Raw genomic sequence first — 19,023 nt, 5'->3', positions numbered from 1 at the left:
CCTACTAAAGAACTAGAGAGGGTGACAGTAAGAGAAAACCATGATATAATGATATGATATAATGATGGTGTTGTTTTCCTTGTGGGAAAAGTATGTTGACCATGAGCCTTTAGATGGGGAAACAATATACCTTCATACATATATTCAAAAACTCTCAGAGATGATTTCAGGTAAGATTACTATATAAAGTGTTTCCTCTTGGATAAACACATTAAAAAAGAGAGAGAGAAATCTTGGAAATCATAAACAGTAAGAAGCAACTGAGCCAGTAAGATCTGCTCAGTGTCTCTGAAGTCTATCAAAATATAGCAATAACCTATGCCCAATAAGCAGCATTACAACATATATGGGGAAGAGCAAATCAGTAAAAATCCCAAAAGGCACCTATAATGGCAGAAATACATCTAATGGAAGCACAAATGAGAAAAAAAAGTTAATGAGTTAAAAAAGAACTTGTTATACTACTTAGTCAAAGATAACTTTAAAATACTGCAAGGAAATTTAAAATATTCATAAGCTATGAAGGTCAAAACAATATTGCAAAACACTAGCTGAATTACCATTACATTATACACAAATAAAGCGAAACTGATGTTCTTAGAAAATAGAGGAAACTTGTTAATTGTGAGAATTCAAAGGACACAGGATCACCTAATGCAACAGCTAAAACCCAAAACACTGACAACACCAAGCGCTAACAAGGATGTAGAACAACAGGAAGTCTCATTCTTGCTGGTGTGAATGCAAAATGGTAATTCAATTTGGAAGAGAATTTGGCCGTTTCTTACAAAGCTAAACCATACACTCCAGCAATTGTGCTCCTAGGTATCTACTCAAATGAGTTAAAAATTATGTCCACACTAAATTCTACACACAAAGGTTTACAGCAGCTTTATTCATATTTGCCAAAACTTGGAAGCAACCAAGATATTTAATAGGTGAATGGACAAACAAACTGTGGTAGACCCATATGAAATATTATGTAACTATCAAGAGAAATGAGCTATCAAGCCATGAAAAGACATGGAGGAACCTAAAGTATACGTTGCTAAGTGAAAGAAGCCAATCTGAAAAGGCTACACATTGTATGATTCCAATTATATGACATTCTGGAAAAGGCAAAACTATGCAGACAGTAAAAAAAGATACTGGTTGTCAGGAGTTAGGGGGATGAACAGGTGGAGCACAGAAGACTTTCAAGGCAGTGAAACTATTCTGTACAATACATGGCATTTGTCAACACAAAGAGTGGATCCTAATGTAAATTAAGGATTTTAGTTAATAATAATTTATCAATATTGGCTCACCAATTGTAACAAATGTACCACACTAATGGAAGATGCTAATTAAAAAGGTAAACAGTTGGGGAGGGTGAAGGGAGTACATAGGAACTCTCTGTACTTCTTGTTCAATTTTTCTGTAAATCTAAAACTACTCTATAAAATAAATTCTATGTATTAAAAACAAAACAAGAAAAGGAATCCACAAGTCCATATAGATAATGAATATATGATAAGTAGAGATAATAAAGGAGTGCTCTTCCTTACAAAAGGCAGGCTGACAAGTGTGGAAAAAAGGGCAGAGTTGGGAAATCACCACTTTGCACCCATCAGAGTCAAGATTGGTTCAAGCAATAGTCACGGATGGCTAAGAAATCCAGAGGGACAGTTTGACAAGGAATAAGATATCTGAAGGTCTCAAAGTGCCTTTCTACAGATGGCTTATTAGTTGCAAGGGGAAAACAGAAACTATGCAGTGGAGTCCCCAGACAATGGATTACCTTGACCAAGTGATCAAAACGAACACTTTCCAATGAGAGGCAGATGGATATTATCCACCTCCAGATGTGACATCTGAGAAGGATACAATGTCACCTATGTAGTACTCTGGCTATGGGTGTATAACCTGAATCTTTATCACAAGGCAACAGCAGATAAACCTAAATTGAAGAATATTCTACAAAATAAATGACCTGTATTCTTCAAAAATGTTAATGTAATGAAAAATAAGGCAAGTTAAGGAATTCTTCCAGATTAAAGAGATTAGAGCAACATGACAACTAAATGCAACAGATGATTGATCATGAGCTGGATTCTAGACTGGCAGGAAAAAAAAAGCTATGAAGGATATTACTGAAGTAACTGACAAAACTGGAAGGTAGACTGTAATTTCTATCAATTTTAAATTTCATGATTTTGATATCTATACTGTGAATATGTAGGATAATATTGTTGCTCTTAGGAAATACACACTAATGAAAGAGAAAAGATATCTGCACCGCAATTTCAAATGGTCCCCCCAAAACAGTATGTGCGTATGTGCATGTATAATCAGAGACAGAGAGGGAGAGGAGAGAGAGAGAGAAAAAATGAACGATCAAAGCAGATGTGGCAAAATGTTAAAAATGGGTGAATCTGGGTAAAAGGTATATAGAAGTTGTCTGCGTTATTTGTAATTTTTCTGTAAATTTGAAATTATCTGAAAATAAAAAGTTTAAAGAATATGTCAACTCCTCTTATTCTGGCATAAACTTTCTATACTTTGTTGATGAAAGCTCTGATGATAAGCTAATGTTCTTTCCCTTATAAATCACTTACTCTTGCTGCCCAGGTGCTCAAAGGATTTTTCTTTTAAGTCCAGTAATTTTCTTAGAATTTGTCTTGGTGTTGGCTATTCTGGGTCAATATTCTCAGATAACACAGTGTGCTCATTAAACTGTATATTTTTAATTTTTTTTCAATTCAGTAAAGTTTTCTTGAATTATAATCTTTAGTATTTGTTCCTTCAGACTAGTGATGCTAATACGAATTTTAAAACATAATGAACCTGAAAGCTCTACTATATAAAATAATGATAGTAATAAAAACTTAATTATTATCCATCCATTCCAATATTATTGATGACCTACTACGTGAAAGGTATACCTATTCCACAAAAATAAGAAATGGAAAAAATGCCTAGTAGGTCAACTAATCATGTACTGAATAACTGTTCCCCAAATGACTTCATATTGCTAGTAATACAAAAAAGAGTATACTTTACAGTGTTCAATTTCTGCCCAGGTTTTATCCTGTACTTAGTATTTTACTATTTAATCTCAATACTTGAGACGTACAAAGAATTATTCTCTAATATACTTAAAATTCAGTCCTAGAAACTCTTTAAAAATGAGATGAGTATAAACAACTGAAACCCAATTAATATTTGTAAGCTGGATATCCACTTCCCATTTTTTTAAAAAGGCACTTAGCACTATATTAATAGTGGAATCAAATCTGTTTACTTTCATTTGTGTTACTATGTCATACAAAATTTAATCCAAAAAAAAACTCTTAGCTAAATTTTTTAATATTTTAAAGACTATCAAAAAGTCAGAAATAAACTCACAATGAGTATGTATTAAATATATTGCTGAAAAACTATTCGAACAAAGTAATTATCTTACCATTTCTAGTAGAATAGCTTGAGTTTTGGCCTCTTTTTCTGCCTTTATTTCTTCTACTTCTTCAGCCGATCTTCCTTTGAAATCATCAATTTCTTCATCTGCTCCTATTCGACCACTCTGTAAGGCAGAAGTTACTCATATATATATTTAAAGAATAGAAAAATCTAAGAAATATGAGAGACATTATGCTTTATTCTTAGTTCCATCAAATGTGTTAGAACATTTGTTTCACAAATGTGAAACAAACTTACAAACCTCTGAAAATTGATTTAGATGAATTCAATAATACTAGCCAGACTAGGCATCTAATTTATTTTGAAATCAAAATAAACATTTATATAGGAACTACCTGGTATCCAACTAAGTGCTGAATACAGAAGATAAATGATCTTAGAAATTAAGCATTAAATCCCAACTATAAAGATAAATTCAGCTTTGAGGAAGCCTCATATGCAGAAATTTTTACCTCAAAAGATCTGAGGGAAAAAGTCTCCATTATGCCACAGAAATTTCTGGGTTCTAGCCTGGCTCAAAAGTATCCCCAGTTGAAAAGTTCCTTCACAAGCTGATAATTTAATTTAGCCTTAAAGCTACACTCCTATCTAGAGTTAAGAGATAAGAGAAATATTTCCCCAAGGTATTCATATAAGCTTCCAGAGCTAAGGAAAGAATATTAGGGAAATAAAAAGATAGGTAGAAAAATGAGTATCTCCCTGGAAGAGAAAAAAGAACTCTAAACTTGTCCTAGTATTACTGATCAAGCAAGATAATCATTCTGAAGAAATAAGTTTTAATAAGGTAAAAAGCAAATTTTATGCAAAACATTAATATGTATATACATTCAATCACAAGAAGACTCTACTTACATCTAGTTGTTCCCTTGTAGGTTCTGGTGATCGATCAGGAATTAATAGATCAGGAGGATCATCAAATGGATCATCTAAAATCACTGTATGATTTATCCTTACAAAATAAATCCAAGTCAAATGTTACATTTATGTCATTTCAGAATCCATGTTTTACTTTTTATAAAAATTATAACAAATATCTTAAGTATCTCTAACACCAAAAAAAACCATAAGCTCTTAAATTTTATTGCACAAGGATATTACTAGTGTATACTTTCACAATTAGTGTTACTGTCTTTGATTGTTTGATATTATATATTATATTTATTACTCTGCATTATGCTAAGATGTAATATAAATGACTAAATCCTAGTAATTTTGTCATAGCTCTCAATAATCTGCATTTTTTAAAAGCTAAAGGATTAATAATTCCTCCCAACATAAGCATTTATAATTAGTACAAGTATTTTTTTAAATAAAGGTCTTCTCTATTATAAAGATTCTTATAGTCACACATTTTAGAATTATCCAAAAACCAGTCCTATGTATGCCATCCCCATTACCTGTCAAACATCACATATAAAACATTCTAGTACATTTCAACAGTAAACTATAACCATACCTGATATCTTGATATGGAACAAAGTCCTTATCAACAAAGGTCTCATTAATTTTCTTAATTATGTCCATGCCTTCTGTCACTTCACCAAACACTGTATGAACACCATCAAGGTAATCTAGATTATCTCCTGTTGTAATAAGAAACTATATAGAAAGACATAGAATAAATACAAATATATATATAATTCAAACTGAAATCAGTTACAAAAGACTACATTAATTGCATGAATTCTCACCTACTTGTCACTACTACTAAGTATAAGGCACAAAGCTTAAACATAAAATATCAATAAATACAGATGCTCTGATTGTTTAAAACACTTGAACAAACCAAATCTCAGTTTTTTCACATGTAAACTGTGAGGGAAAAAACCCATCTACTCCAATGGGGCTGTTGTGACAATGAATGAAAGGTGCTCAACATGACCTGTTTTGAAATAAGTAATCAATACTGAAAGGAAACGGGCCACACTGTGAACAGTGATATTCCAGGAATGGTGGGATTGTACGCAATATTATTTTCATCTTTGTGCTTTTCTGTATTTTCTAAATTCCTCCCAATGGACATGCTTTACTTTTAAAAGGACAAAATAATAAGGATTTTTTTAACATAGGAAAAAATAGTGTCATTTTTTTCCTTCTAACAAATATCTTTGATTGAAATTCTCTCATTACTAGATATTTACAAAGATAATTTTGTGGGTTCCCTAGAGCAAAACTCATCTCCTCACCCATTTCCTTACCTGAGATCCATGCTGATCACTGCCATTGTTCACCATGGACACAGTGCCCTTCTTCTTGTGCTTAATTCTTGGCACTTTTTCAGCATCGAAAAAGCTTGCTTGATCGCCATACAGTTGACTAAAAATACATACAATAAGGTTATAAAATATAAGTATACTCAACATGAAATATAAAACTACTAGGGTTACATATAGGGTGCTAGGGTTAACATATAAGGTTACCATTTGTTTTTGGTTTTTTTTGGCTGTGCGCATGGCTTGCGGGATGGAACCCATGCCCCCTGCACTGGAAGGGCAGAGTCTTAACCACTGGACTGCCAGGGAAATCCCAGGTTACCATTTCTTTATAGAAATGCCACTATGATTCAAAATATTCCTTTTATTTGCTATAGACATTTATGGAACTTGGGAAAAATCTATATATATATATATATATATATATATATATAGATTTTTTTTTTTTTTTGTGGTACGCAGGCCTCTCACTGTTGTGGCCTCTCCCGTTGCAGAGCACAGGCTCGGGACACGCAGGCTCAGCAGCCATGGCTCACAGGCCTAGCCGCTCCGCGGTATGTGGGATCTTCCCGGACCGGGGCATGAACCCGCGTCCCCTGCATCGGCAGGCGGACTCTCAACCACTGCGCCACCAGGAAAGCCCGAGGCAATTCTATTTTTACTCATTTGAAAATAAAAGAACTTACCCAAAAACTGATTCTCCTCCACGGCCAGTCCCTGTAGGATCACCAGTCTGTATGATAAAATCCCTCTATAATATATAGGATACTTTGTTAATTCAGAGAGCTTGCTAGATAGTTCCAATAACAAAGAACATGACTAATATCCACCAACTCACCTGTACATTGTGAATAAGGCAATAATTGTAATATTTTATTTTGCACAACTTCAGGAAATTCAAGCAAGCTGAAAGAAAGTAAATAGTAAATTTATCACAGTAGTTCACAAATATATTTTTAACCAAGTAAAAGCACAGTTAGTATAGTTTAATTTCTAAGTTACCATACAAAAACTTCCCCAAATGGTCAAATGTCCAAAGCCACTGAAAAAGGTAGTAATCCTAGAAAAAGGCAATATGTTTTAAATTATCATTTTATTCTCTTTTTCTTTGGATTTCTTGGGCATCTGAACTGTATAGAAAACTGAAACTTATCTGGGATAAGCAATCATTTGTTGATGAATTGATTTTGTAAGGGAAAGAAAAAATGAAGAGGACACTATGACTGCAAAGGATCTAGCAGAGTATCTGAAAATGGGTACAGATTATTTATATTAGAGAAAACAAAATATCTGGGACCATTTTTTTCACAATGATTAAACAGCCCTTCACAAAAATCCATATACTTATCATGTACCATGTTTTTTAAATAAATTCACTCATTTATCCAATAAACACTGACTGAGAATCTTCTAAGTACCTGTCACTGTTGTTAGGTCAAATGCCATTAAATCTCGATCTCTGCCCTTAACAAGTTTACAGTCTAGTTGTAGAGAAACATGCTAACAACTTCTCAAGGCACTAAGCTAGAAACCAAACAGTCAGAAAGACATATGAGGTGGTCCCTGCCCTCAAGGAGCTTATACTAAACTAGGGTCCTTTCACCTGAACACAAATAGTTACAATAGTGGGCACACCTGATAATACCATCTGTGCACTTAAATGGTACAAAGTTTAAAAGTGCTTTTAAATATGCCACACAAGTTGAAAAGAGATTGTTTCTGGCTGGGGAAATGAGAACACCTCCTGGAGGCTTAAGGGAGCACTAAAAGAACTGGATTGGCAGAGAGTAGAGAGTGGGCATTTCAAGCTGGGAGGACATTATGAAATACCCTGGAAGTGGGAATTTAAATGTTTTGGGGAGGGTCCAGGAGACCAGTCTAACTTCTATAACTTCTCCAGTGACACAGAGGAACAGAGGATTAAAAAGCTGGAGAGGTAAGATGGAGCCAAGTTATTGGAGGTTCTTGAATATCAGGCTTTTGATCATTTTTCTAGAAAACAAATGTATTCCTGGAGTTACTGTTAAACATATAGGAGTAGTCCTTTAACTAGAAAACAAAAATAATGAATCTAAGTAGTGATCAACAATGGTTGCCAAAATCTTTAGGTGAAAAGCTAATGGGAACACTATAACAGATATTATCAGGTAGACAGGCCTGAACCACTAACCAATTTTAACATCACAAAAAGATCCAACCAGACATCGAGTGCCTCCTGAATGTGATGCAGCTGGAAGTACAGGCTACCTGATATGAAATATTCTTGCCAAAAACATTAAACCTGAATCTGATCAAGGCTCTGGATCTAAGTAGCAATTCATGAGAAATAGAAGGGATAGAAGAATATATTAAAAGATACAACAGGGATAAAATCAGTCAAATCCAAAATGAGAAAAATCTCTCAATGACCCAGATTCTTTCTCAAAAATTTTTCAGGGAAAAAAGGGGGGCGGGGGGAACTTACAGATTAAAAGATATTTAAGAGATGTATCAACCAATATAATATATGGACCTCCTTACAAGACTAAACACACTCTTATCATACAATCCAGCAATCATGTTCCTTTGCATTTACCCAACGCATCTGGAAACAGGTCTATGCAAAAACTTGCACACGGATGTTTATAGCAGCTTTATTCATAACTGCCAAAATTTGGAAGCAATCAAGATGTCCTTCAGTAAGTGAATGGATAAATAATCTGTGGTACAACCAGACAATGAAATATTATCCAAGGCAAAAAGAATTGAGATATCAAGCCATGACAAGACGGGGGAACCTAAAATGCATTACTCAGCGAAAGAAGTCAATCTGAAAAGGCTACATACCGTATGGTTCCATCTGTATAACATTCTGGAAAAAGCAAAACTATGGACACAATAAAAGATAAGTGGTTGCCAGGAGATGCGGGGGAGGGGAATGAACAGGCAGAGCACAGAGGATTTTTAGGGCAGTGAAATTACTCTGCATGATACTGTAATGGTGGATACATGTCACTATACATTTGTCCAAAGCCACAGAATGCACACCACCACGAGTGTACCCTAACATAAATAATGGACTTCGGGTGATAATGATGTGTCAATACAGGTTCATCAAATGTACCACTGTAGTAACAAATGTAAAGTATGTACAATGTTACATGGTAGAAACATTACAAATGTATTACAAATGTACCATTCTGGTGGGAGGTACGACAACGGCAGAGGCCTGTGCACTGGGTGTAGGGGGAATATGGGAAATCTCTGTACCTTCACCTCAGTTTTGCTATGAACCTTAAAGTGCTTTAAAAAAAATAAAGTCTTAATTTTAAAATGGGGTGGGGGAGAACCTACAGATTAAAAGATATTTAAGAGAGACTTCCCTGGCGGTCCAGTGGTTAAGGCTCTGCGCTTCCAATGCAGGGGCTGCGGGTTCCATCCCTGGCGGGGGAACTAAGATCCCCCAAGCCGAGGGGTGTGGCAAAAAAAAAAAAAAAAAATTTAAACATCCAGTGGAGCGGGGCTATAGATGAAACATTTCACAACTGTTAAACAGAAGCTGATCATCAGCACATGAGGGTTCATTTACATGATTCTACTTCTGTGTATGTTTCAAGTTTTCTATAATAAAAAGGTTTAAAAAAAAAGAAAAAGAGGGCTTCCCTTGTGGCGCAGTGGTTGAGAGTCCGCCTGCCGATGCAGAGGACACGGGTTCGTGCCCCGGTCCGGGAAGATCCCACATGCCGCGGAGCACCTGGGCCCGTGAGCGATGCCCGCTGAGCCTGCGCGTCCGGAGCCTGCGCGTCCACAACGGGAGAGGCCACAACAGTGAGAGGCCCGCGTACCGCAAAAAAAAAAAAGAAAAGAAAAAGAAGGGAGAGAAGGAGGGAGGAAAAAAGAAAAATAAGTCTGGATATACTTACTATAAATTGATAAGTAGTTACATATAGAAGTAGATACCCAATCACATGCTTACAAATATATACAAATAGGGTGGACTTATGTTTTTAGTGTCCCAAGCTATCTTTGCAGAAACATTGCTTGTCCATTTTGTCCGTGTTAATTAGGTGAGATAACCCTACCTCCCCTTTAGTCTCTCATAGTTCTACGGAAAAAGGCCCACAAACTTGCCAGGTGCTGCTCCACATGGAGAGTGTCAAACTCAAAGGAAAGCAAATCCAAGAGATGAAAAATACAATTCCCTATAAAATCCTGTGTACCCCCTGGTCCTGCCATCCTTAAAGCTTACCCCAGTAACATGAGGCAATCAACTGTTTTCATTAAGCCAGTTTGTGTTGAGTTTCTATCATTTGCACAAAGAATCCTAATACAACACATATATTTGCATTACTCAATATAATGAACCTTTGGTGTATGCCCTCAAAGTGTCAGGCACTGCAGTAGGTGCTCAGGATATAGAGATAATTAAGACACAGTCCCTATTCTCTTAGAGTTTACATTCTTGAGAGGAGCCCAGGACTTGCAAATTAATTCCAGGAAAATACATAAATGTATAACAAAATACGTACTGTGATTTATAAAAGACCTGAGACAGAACACAAGAAACCAATCGAACTCTACTTAGGGACACTGGAGAGTTTCACAGAAGAGATCATGCTTGATCTGAAAGTTGAATAATAAGCAGGAACTTTGCCAAAAGGACAACAGCGGAGAGAAATGTGGGGTAGAGGCAACAGTATGAGAAAGGCATAGAGGTATGGCTGAGTGTTGAGGGGTGGCGATAAGTGAGCGTGGGATAAAGTGCAGCACGTCAGAAGGCACTCATGGTACCATACTGCAGCTTGTTTCATCTTCTTTCATAGACTGCATTCCATGGGGGCAGGACCCTGCTTGTAACTAAACTCTCCTGGTCTCTAGCTTCTCCCCACTCTGAAACATTCTCCACACTGCTACTTATTATCGTCCTAAAACAAGAAGTTTGCCATGCCTCCATCCTGCTCTTAATCCCTTCAAAGACTCTGGGCTCAAGGCTATTCACGACCTGACCTAACCTAAAAACGTGTACAACCAGACTCGCAGTCGGCCATTCCACTGTCAAGCCACGCGGATCTACTTGCTATTTCCATTAAATTTCAAGCAAACAAGAAAACGCTCGCTCCCACTCATTTTTCAAAGAGCTAGTTCAAGGGCTCTGAATTATTTGCTAGCTTTGCTTCTCCCCGCCCCCTGCCAAAATTACACCCTCCTCTGGTTTCCATGGCAACTTACACATTCTTCCACTGCAACGCTTAAGAAATTAAATGGGTTGCGGCGCCTATTTCCACCAATGGAAAATTAGACCCTCAAGGGTAAGAGGCCCATTCTACAGCTTGGCACAAAGTCTCGCATAGTGGACGATCAATGAGTGTTTGCTAAGGTTGGGTGCACACCTCTGGACAGCCCTTCCTCCAACCACGAGGGATGTCCACACTCACGGCTCCAAGCCCATCCTCCCTGCTTTCATCAGGATATACTGATTACACACCAAGGAATACTGCTTGCGTTCCTCTGACTAGTGAAAAGCAGTAAAGCCACAAAAGCTATGGGCACTGTATACGCTGCATTTTACACACACACACACACACACACACACACACACACACACACACACATGCATTTAATAACCACAAGGACCCGCCACCCGGACCCAGCACCAGATGCGGAGAAGGGCTGCTCCTCAAAAAAACTTTTCAACCAAGGCCCGCTAATAAAACAGCGCAGTCGCGGGCACCATCAGCCCAGAAGCTCCAACCAGTCCACGGGGACCTGGCAGAAAAGGCAAAGTGGGGAAGGCAGATAGCGGCCCGGCGGAGAGGTGAGCGGGGCCCGGGCCTCACCGCGCGGCCGCTCCTCCGTGTACAAGTCGATGACGACATCGCCCAAGGTGGTCTCCAGCAGAACAGCCATGGCGCCCGCTCCTCCTCTGCAACAAGCCCCAGGGGTGACAGGCTCAGCCCGACGTCAACTACGCCAGGCGTCACCCTCGGCGCGACGCCTTTTACGTCATCCCTCCGGCGACAACGCCCCCTTCCGGGAGGCTCCTTTGAGCGGATCTGGTCGGTGCCCCGCCTCCCCCGGCTGTCCGGCGGTCCTGCCCATGGCGCGGCCCTTTTGAAAATCTACTTAGCCCTTGGCGACTGGCGCGGAAACCTGTCACTCAAAGGGGCTTCTGTGAAGGATTTGTGACCCTTTGTGCTCCATCTCAAGAATGGGGCGCTCTTGCACTGTTAGTGGGAATGTAAACTGATACAGCCACTATGGAGAACAGTATGGAGGTTTCTTAAAAAACTAAAAAAAGAACTACCATACGACCCAGCAATCCCACTACTGGGCATATACCCTGAGAAAACCATAATTCAAAGAGAGTCATGTACCACAATGTTCATTGCAGCACAATTTACAATAGCCAGGACATGGAAGCAACCTAAGTGTCCATCAACAGATGAATGGATAGAGAAAATGTGGCACATACATACAATGGAATATTAGTCTTAAAAAGGAACGAAATGGAGTCATGTGTAGTGAGGTGGATGGACCTAGAGTCTGTCATACACAGTGAAGTAAGTCAGAAAGAGAAAAACAAATACCGTATGCTAACACATATATATGGAATCTAAAAAAAAAAAAAAAAAGGTTCTGAAGAACCTAGGGGCAGGACAGGAATAACGACTCAGACGTAGAGAATGGATTTGAGGACACAGGGAGGGGGAAGGGTAAGCTGGGACGAAGTGAGAGAGCGGCATGGACATATAGACACTACCAAATGTAAAATAGATCGCTAGTGGGAAGCAGCCACAAAGCACAGGGAGATCAGCTCGGTGCTTTGTGTTCCCCTAGAGGGGTGGGATAGTGAGGGTGGGAGGGAGGGAGACGCAAGAGGGAGGGGATATGGGGATATATGTATATGTATAGCTGATTTGCTTTGTTATACAGCAGCAACTAACACAACAATGTAAAGCAATTATACTCCAATAAAGATGTTAAAAAAAAATAAAGAATGGGGTGGACCTTTCTTTAATGATCCTCAGGCCCTCCCTTCATCGCAGTGTGGGCGGGGGCGGGGGGGGCGGGGAGGGGGACCGCGGCGCCACCTTCCCCTGACCTGTTGGGACAACCACTCGGAGTTTCCTAGTTGGTCTCTTTTTATCTCCCAGAATCAGAAACTTTAGGCCTTAAAGGCAGAATTTGCTACCCAGAAAGATGGTTAACAGGCAGTTCTTTCCTGGCTAATTGCGTCTAGGGAAAAGACTATACCTGTTACAGCAGCAGATGGTGGGTGGGTCCTTAGTGCAACAAGATAAAGATGGTAGGCTTCAGCCTGTATCTCTGCTGGTTTTATCAGTAATCTTGATGAAATAAGAGAAAACAATTTTAAGACAAGACAGAGAAGTTCAAGATCAATGATTGTAATAGTGTAACTCTAAATGTGAGAAGAAGCAACAATAGGGAACATTTCCTGGACCATAACGGACTAGTAAGACAGGTGGTCTAGAGGCTTTGGGCTACTGTTAACAGGGTCTAGTACAGTCATAGCACATTGAGTGGCCTATCAACGAAATCCTCGCTTGACCTGGAAATGAGCATTCCTGGCACCCCGGGATAGATTGGTCATGAAATGCCTCGCAAAACTTGGTTGAAATTAAGACCTAAAGGGAAGGGATTGTAAAATTAAAAAATGTTGCCCACCACCCAGTTCTACAAGAATCAAGTCATTGGCCACTGCAGTCACTGGCCTCTAATACACCTTGAAAGGAATTCAGGGCGAAGGTCAGGATGAGACACTTTGTGCTCTGGGAAAACTAACAGAACTGGCCCTAGGTTAGATATTTTCAGGAGAAAATTTCATGAACCCAGTTTCTTGCATCTTCTCATACTTAGAAAAGCAGTAGAACCATTAACTAAGATATTTGTTTCTCTCGAATAGCAGTAACCTACTAAGGTGATGGATTTCATGTACCCCTTCACCAAAATCACATATATACTGGCCTCCGCCTTTACCTCTTCAGAACAGTTCTCAGAGCTCTCTGAGAGACTATCTCCCAGGTTATAATCCTCAGGTTGGCTCAAATAAAATTTTCCATTTCTTTCATAGGTTGACTATTAATTAATTTTTTCATCGACACTCTAACTTAGAAGACTTATGAAACTACTTTTGTCTTAATTTTTTCATCGACACTCTAACTTAGAAGACTTATGAAACTACTTTTGTCTTCCTTTGAGGGTTTCCATGAAAAGTTTATTCCCCAAACTCTCCTGGTCAAGCTGACCACTCTTTTTCATGCCATTTTATACACACTTATAACCTCCAATAACTTCATTTCTAACTAAAAACCAAAGTTTCTATAGTCTACAAGGCCTTACATGACATTCTGCCACCCCTCTTCCTGTCTTCACTCTTAGTCCCATGAGGTCACACTAGCCTTTGCTATTCTTTGAACACTATGGGGGAGGAGATGGGGTGAGGGGCTCTGCCTGAGGCCCTTTGCATTGCTGTCCCATCTGGTTGGAACCCTCTTTCTCCAGCTATTTGCATAGCTCTCTTTCACCTCCTTTAGGTCCCTTGCTCATATGTCACCTCTCAGTGAGCCCTTCCCTGACCACTATAATTAAAGCTAACCTAGGACTTCCCTGATGGTCCAGTGGTTAAGACTCTGCACTTCCACTGCAGGGGGCATGGGTTCGATCCCTGATCGGGGAAGCTAAGATCCCACATGCCTCGTGGTGCAGCCAAAAAAAAAAAAGTTAACCCCACATACATACACTTTTACTTCTCTACATAGTGCTTTTTACCATCTAACATGCTAGTTAGGAATTTGTTTATATTTGTATGTTGTTACTAGAATGTCAACTCCAGAGGGAGAGCCAATTATGTCTGTTTTGTTTACTGCTTTATCCTTAGTGCCTATGACAGCCTGCCACATAATAGGTGAATAATTATTTACTGATGAATGAATATTGGTGATTAATTAAAGAAATGCAAATTAAAATAACAATGCAATTGTTGATGGAAATGTAAAATAGTACGGCCACTTTGGAAGACAGTTTGGCATTTTCTTACACAGCAAAACATTACCTTACCATGAATTCAAGCCATCACTCACCTAGGTATTTACCCAAATAAGTTGTCTTATGTCCACACAAAAACCTGCACACAAATGTTTATAGCAGTTTAATTCATACCTGCCAAAGTTCAGGAGCAACTGAGACTTTTTTTTAATAGATGAATGAATAAACAAACGTTTAACAAGCTGGAATAAACAGCCATGCAATGGAATATTATTTAAAGATCAAAAGAAATGAGCTAGCAAGCCATGAAAAGACATGGCAGACCTTAAATACATATTGGTAAGTGAAAGAAGCCAGTGTGAAAAAGCTACATACTGTGTAATTCCAACTATATGACAACTATTCCTTTTCTGATAAAGGAAAATTATGTAAACAGTAGAAAGAGCAGTGGTTGCCAGGTTTCTGGCAGAATGAGGGAGAGATGAGTAGTTGAAACACAGGCATTTTTAGGGCAGTGAAACTATTTTGTATGATGCTATAATGGTGGCTATTATGTATTTGCCAAACCCTGAATAACTGTATGACACAGAGAGTGAACCCTATTATAAACTATGGACTTTAGTTAATAATAGTGTATGAATATTGGTTTATCAGTTGTAAAAAATGTACCAGACTAATTCAGTATGTTAATAATAGGGGAAACTGGGAGATGGAGGAGAGGGTATATAGGAACTCCCCATAATTTCTCCTCAATTGTTCTTTAAACCTTAAGTTGCTCTAAAAAAAGTGTGTATACAGAAAAAAGATTTACCATTTTTCAACTTTTACTTAAGTGATTCAAAAGATAAACAGTCCTAAATATTAAATTTTACATATATACCACTTAACATATTTTATGGTTTTATGGTTATATTTTCCATGATTATCTCTAAATATTGAGTCCCCTGAGATAGTAAGCTTCCACTCCTATCCAACCCCACTCATATAAAAATCTTAAACTTACTATAGCAGGGGCTTAGATCCAGGGGCTTTTGAGAACATTTTGATTGGCTGGAAAGCAGGACATTCCGCCCTCTCTGGGAGCAATCTTCACCTGCTTCTTCGTCTGCCTGTCCTTGTCAAAGACTTTAATTGCTCTTTCTTTTCTTTTTTTTTTGCCATTTTATTTTTTTAAATTTAATTTTATTTATTTTTTTATACAGCAGGTCCTTATTAGTCATCAATTTTATACACATCAGTGTATACATGTCAATCCCAATCTCCCAATTCATCACACCACCATTCCCACCCACCACTGCTTTCCCCCCTTGGTGTCCATACATTTGTTCTCTACATCTGTGTCTCTATTTCTGCCTTGCAAACTAGTTCATCTGTACCATTTTTCTAGATTCCACATATATGCGTTACTATACGATATTTGTTTTTCTCTTTCTGACTTACTTCACTCTGTATGACAGTCTCTAGGTCCATCCACGTCTCTACAAATGACCCAATTTCGTTCCTTTTTATGGCTGAGTAATAGTCCATTGTATATATGTACCACATCTTCTTTACCCATTCATCTGTCGATGAGCATTTAGGTTGCTTCCATGACTAACTGCTCTTTCTTTATTGTGATTATTTTAGCATGACCTTTTCAGTAGATATTGGTATAATGTTTTGAAATGTGGTTTTTAGTATTATTCACACGTGGTGAGGACAACAGATCCCAAGAGGAGGGGGGACACACCATGCCGTGAAGGACCACACAGGAAAGCACCAAGGTGGGTCCGGAGGCAGAAGGAGCAAGAGGAAAGCATAGACAGAAGACTTTACTGTGGTTTCTTTGGAGAAGGCAAGACAAGGGAGCATAAGCAGGATTAGCATTGGCTGGTTTGAATAATTTCAGTGGGCTCTGGGGGTTGGAGGCTATCTCTAGTTTTCTGGCACTTGGCCCTGGGATGATTAGGGCAGAGAAATATTGCCTCCTGGAGTTTAATAAAAGCCTGATAGTGGAGGTGATCTGGAGTATACGCTCTGGATTGGTTGGTTTACATATGAAAGGCAGGCTCACAGGGGAGCAGTTTACTAACTCTAGAAATTAGCTTAGCCCTGGGAGTCTCTCTTGGGTCAGCCAGGCCCCAGACAACAGAGCATCCAGAATACAGAAAATAAGAAAATATAGTTAATACATACAGATTATGAAGTTGCCCATAATTTTGCCACCAAATGCAGTAGAAGATGATAAAGTGCGGCTCCTGTGTTCTAGGGACTCAAATAGAGTGAAGCTTGACTCAAAAGAAGTAAATGCACTCCCCAACACTGGAAGCCCAATGAAGGCGGAGAAAAGACATCCTGCAATCTGCTTCTGCTTCCACATGGAGGCCCCTTCCGTTCCTAAAAAAGTCTTAAAAGTTCAAAGAAGACAAATAAAAATGCAGGCTTTTGCTTCCCGGGTGTCTGTACATAGCTTGTCTTTGTATCAGAGCACTCTCCTGTGTTCTGCTTTAACAGACAACAGCTGTATGAGGAAGACAGTGTAAATAGAATACAAATTAAACTGGATCTCTATGGCCTAGGTTTTGTACATACAGAAACTGCATGGTATTTAAATTACTCTTTGTCTCTAATGATGCATGCAGTTTCTTTAAAAACAAACCTCAAAAAAAGTCTTAAAAAAATAAAAAAAAAATGCAGGCTCACCACAAAATATTACCTACTTAGCTGTGTTACTGAATATGAAATCATCCCTAAATAGACTCTCAAAAGGATTTCTACCTCCACCATTGAATTCTTCCTGCAATATTTATCACAGATGTCCTATATTTTTGAAATCGCATAGTATTTTTAAATATTTTGGATGTTTATTTTAATCTTTTATTTCCAGAATTTTTATCAGAATACAAATCAAACACTGATTTACAACTAATTTAACATCCTTGGACACAGATGTCTCTGCATGCTTTCAGATTGTTGGAATCAGTTAGCTGGGGGAGCAGAAAGCAGGGACGGCCTCTTTGTCCTGGGGCCCCTCTGGCTACAGTTGTGGTGGAGAAAGAGGCAAAGATCTCCCACAATTTCCTGTTTCTTCATTTCTCTCAAGCCACATCATGTTCTTAGAAACTCAATTGAACAGAACACTTTGTAATAATCTCTATAAACATATAAAAACAAAGAAAATTATGACTTTTACTTTTTAAACAACTTCTATGAACCAACAGAATGTATTAATTCAGAATACCAGGGTTAAAAACCACAGCTCCATCACTTAGTATCCTGTAACTCCGGGCAAAAAACTTAAATCTCTATAAATACACAGAGAATAAGGGTACAGTAAAAACAGTTTTAAAATATCTTAGGAGAAAAATAAGGTAAAATGTGTAAATGGCTCTGGAGATGTAAAAGGAATATCTTTCTTGATTTCCTTTTTATCATCTCCTGGGGGCATTCAGGAAGTTCAAAAATGTGTAGTTGAGTAACTCTGGGAAATAATGGAGTAGACTGTGTTGCAATAGAAATGCAGTGATTCACTCTCTCCCAGAAATTGGAAACAGATACAGATTATGTCCCAGACTTCTCTTTGGTGCCAAGCCTGCTTTTGGATTACAGAAACAGAGGAATTCAACTTCTGAGTGTGAGAATAATAAAAACAATGGGATCAGTAGTTTTTGCTTTTTTTTTTTTTTTTGCCACACCGTGCCGGCATGCAGGTTCCCTGACCAGGGATCAAACCTGTGCCCCCTACAATGGGAGGGTGAAGTCTTAACCACTGTACTTCCAGGAAAGTCCCTAGGATCAGTTGTTGAAAAAGGAAATACCTCAAAGTTTGGAGTCAAAGAGTAATATTTTGCGTGAAAATAAAGACGTATTTTTTATACCTCATATAGTTATCTATGTATCAAATTTTTTAAACAATATCTTCTGCTATACGAAAAATTATCTTCAAGAAACATAAAGCAGGGGGCTTCCCTGGTGGCGCAGTGGTTGGGAGTCCGCCTGCCGATGCAAGGGACGCGGGTTCGTGCCCCCGTCTGGGAGGATCCCACCTGCCGCGGAGCGGCTGGGCCCGTGAGCCATGGTCGCTGAGCCTGCGCGTCTGGAGCCTGTGCTCCGCAGCGGGAGAGGCCACAGCAGTGAGCGGCCTGCGTACCGCAAAAAGAAAAAAAAAAAAAAAGAAATGTCTTTTTTTTTAAAAAAAGAAAGAAACATAAAGCATGTAATGTACACAGAAATACATTGGGTTTCTATAGGCAAACTGAACTCTTCTGGAGACGAACAAGTGTAAGAATAATGGATGGTCAAAGGGGAGGGCTCTGTGAGTGACATACAGACTATGTCACTCACCTTCCCCAACTACTCTTTCTTTCAAATGTATTTTGGAAACTTA

At 38.6% G+C, this 19,023-nt stretch overlaps 1 protein-coding gene across 1 annotated transcript in view; it reads right to left on the bottom strand.

The window, feature by feature from the left end:
- The window catches only part of PPIL4 (peptidylprolyl isomerase like 4), a 34,367-nt gene extending 22,740 nt beyond the window's left edge, over positions 1 to 11,627 (bottom strand). The window contains exons 1-7 of the mRNA XM_060167653.1: positions 11,489 to 11,627; positions 6,511 to 6,578; positions 6,359 to 6,423; positions 5,658 to 5,775; positions 4,916 to 5,058; positions 4,312 to 4,408; positions 3,446 to 3,562 (exon numbers count right to left, since the gene is read on the bottom strand). Of these exons, the coding sequence (XP_060023636.1) occupies positions 3,446 to 3,562; positions 4,312 to 4,408; positions 4,916 to 5,058; positions 5,658 to 5,775; positions 6,359 to 6,423; positions 6,511 to 6,578; positions 11,489 to 11,558 (678 nt within the window). The 5' untranslated portion in view covers positions 11,559 to 11,627. The remainder of the gene's footprint in view (positions 1 to 3,445; positions 3,563 to 4,311; positions 4,409 to 4,915; positions 5,059 to 5,657; positions 5,776 to 6,358; positions 6,424 to 6,510; positions 6,579 to 11,488) is intronic.
- Positions 11,628 to 19,023: the final 7,396 nt, after the last annotated feature.

Source organism: Lagenorhynchus albirostris, chromosome 12, assembly GCF_949774975.1.
Source record: "Lagenorhynchus albirostris chromosome 12, mLagAlb1.1, whole genome shotgun sequence".
Taxonomy (NCBI): Eukaryota; Metazoa; Chordata; class Mammalia; order Artiodactyla; family Delphinidae; genus Lagenorhynchus; species Lagenorhynchus albirostris.
Note: the sequence above shows the minus strand (reverse complement) of the source record. Positions and strands in the feature narration are given on the sequence as shown.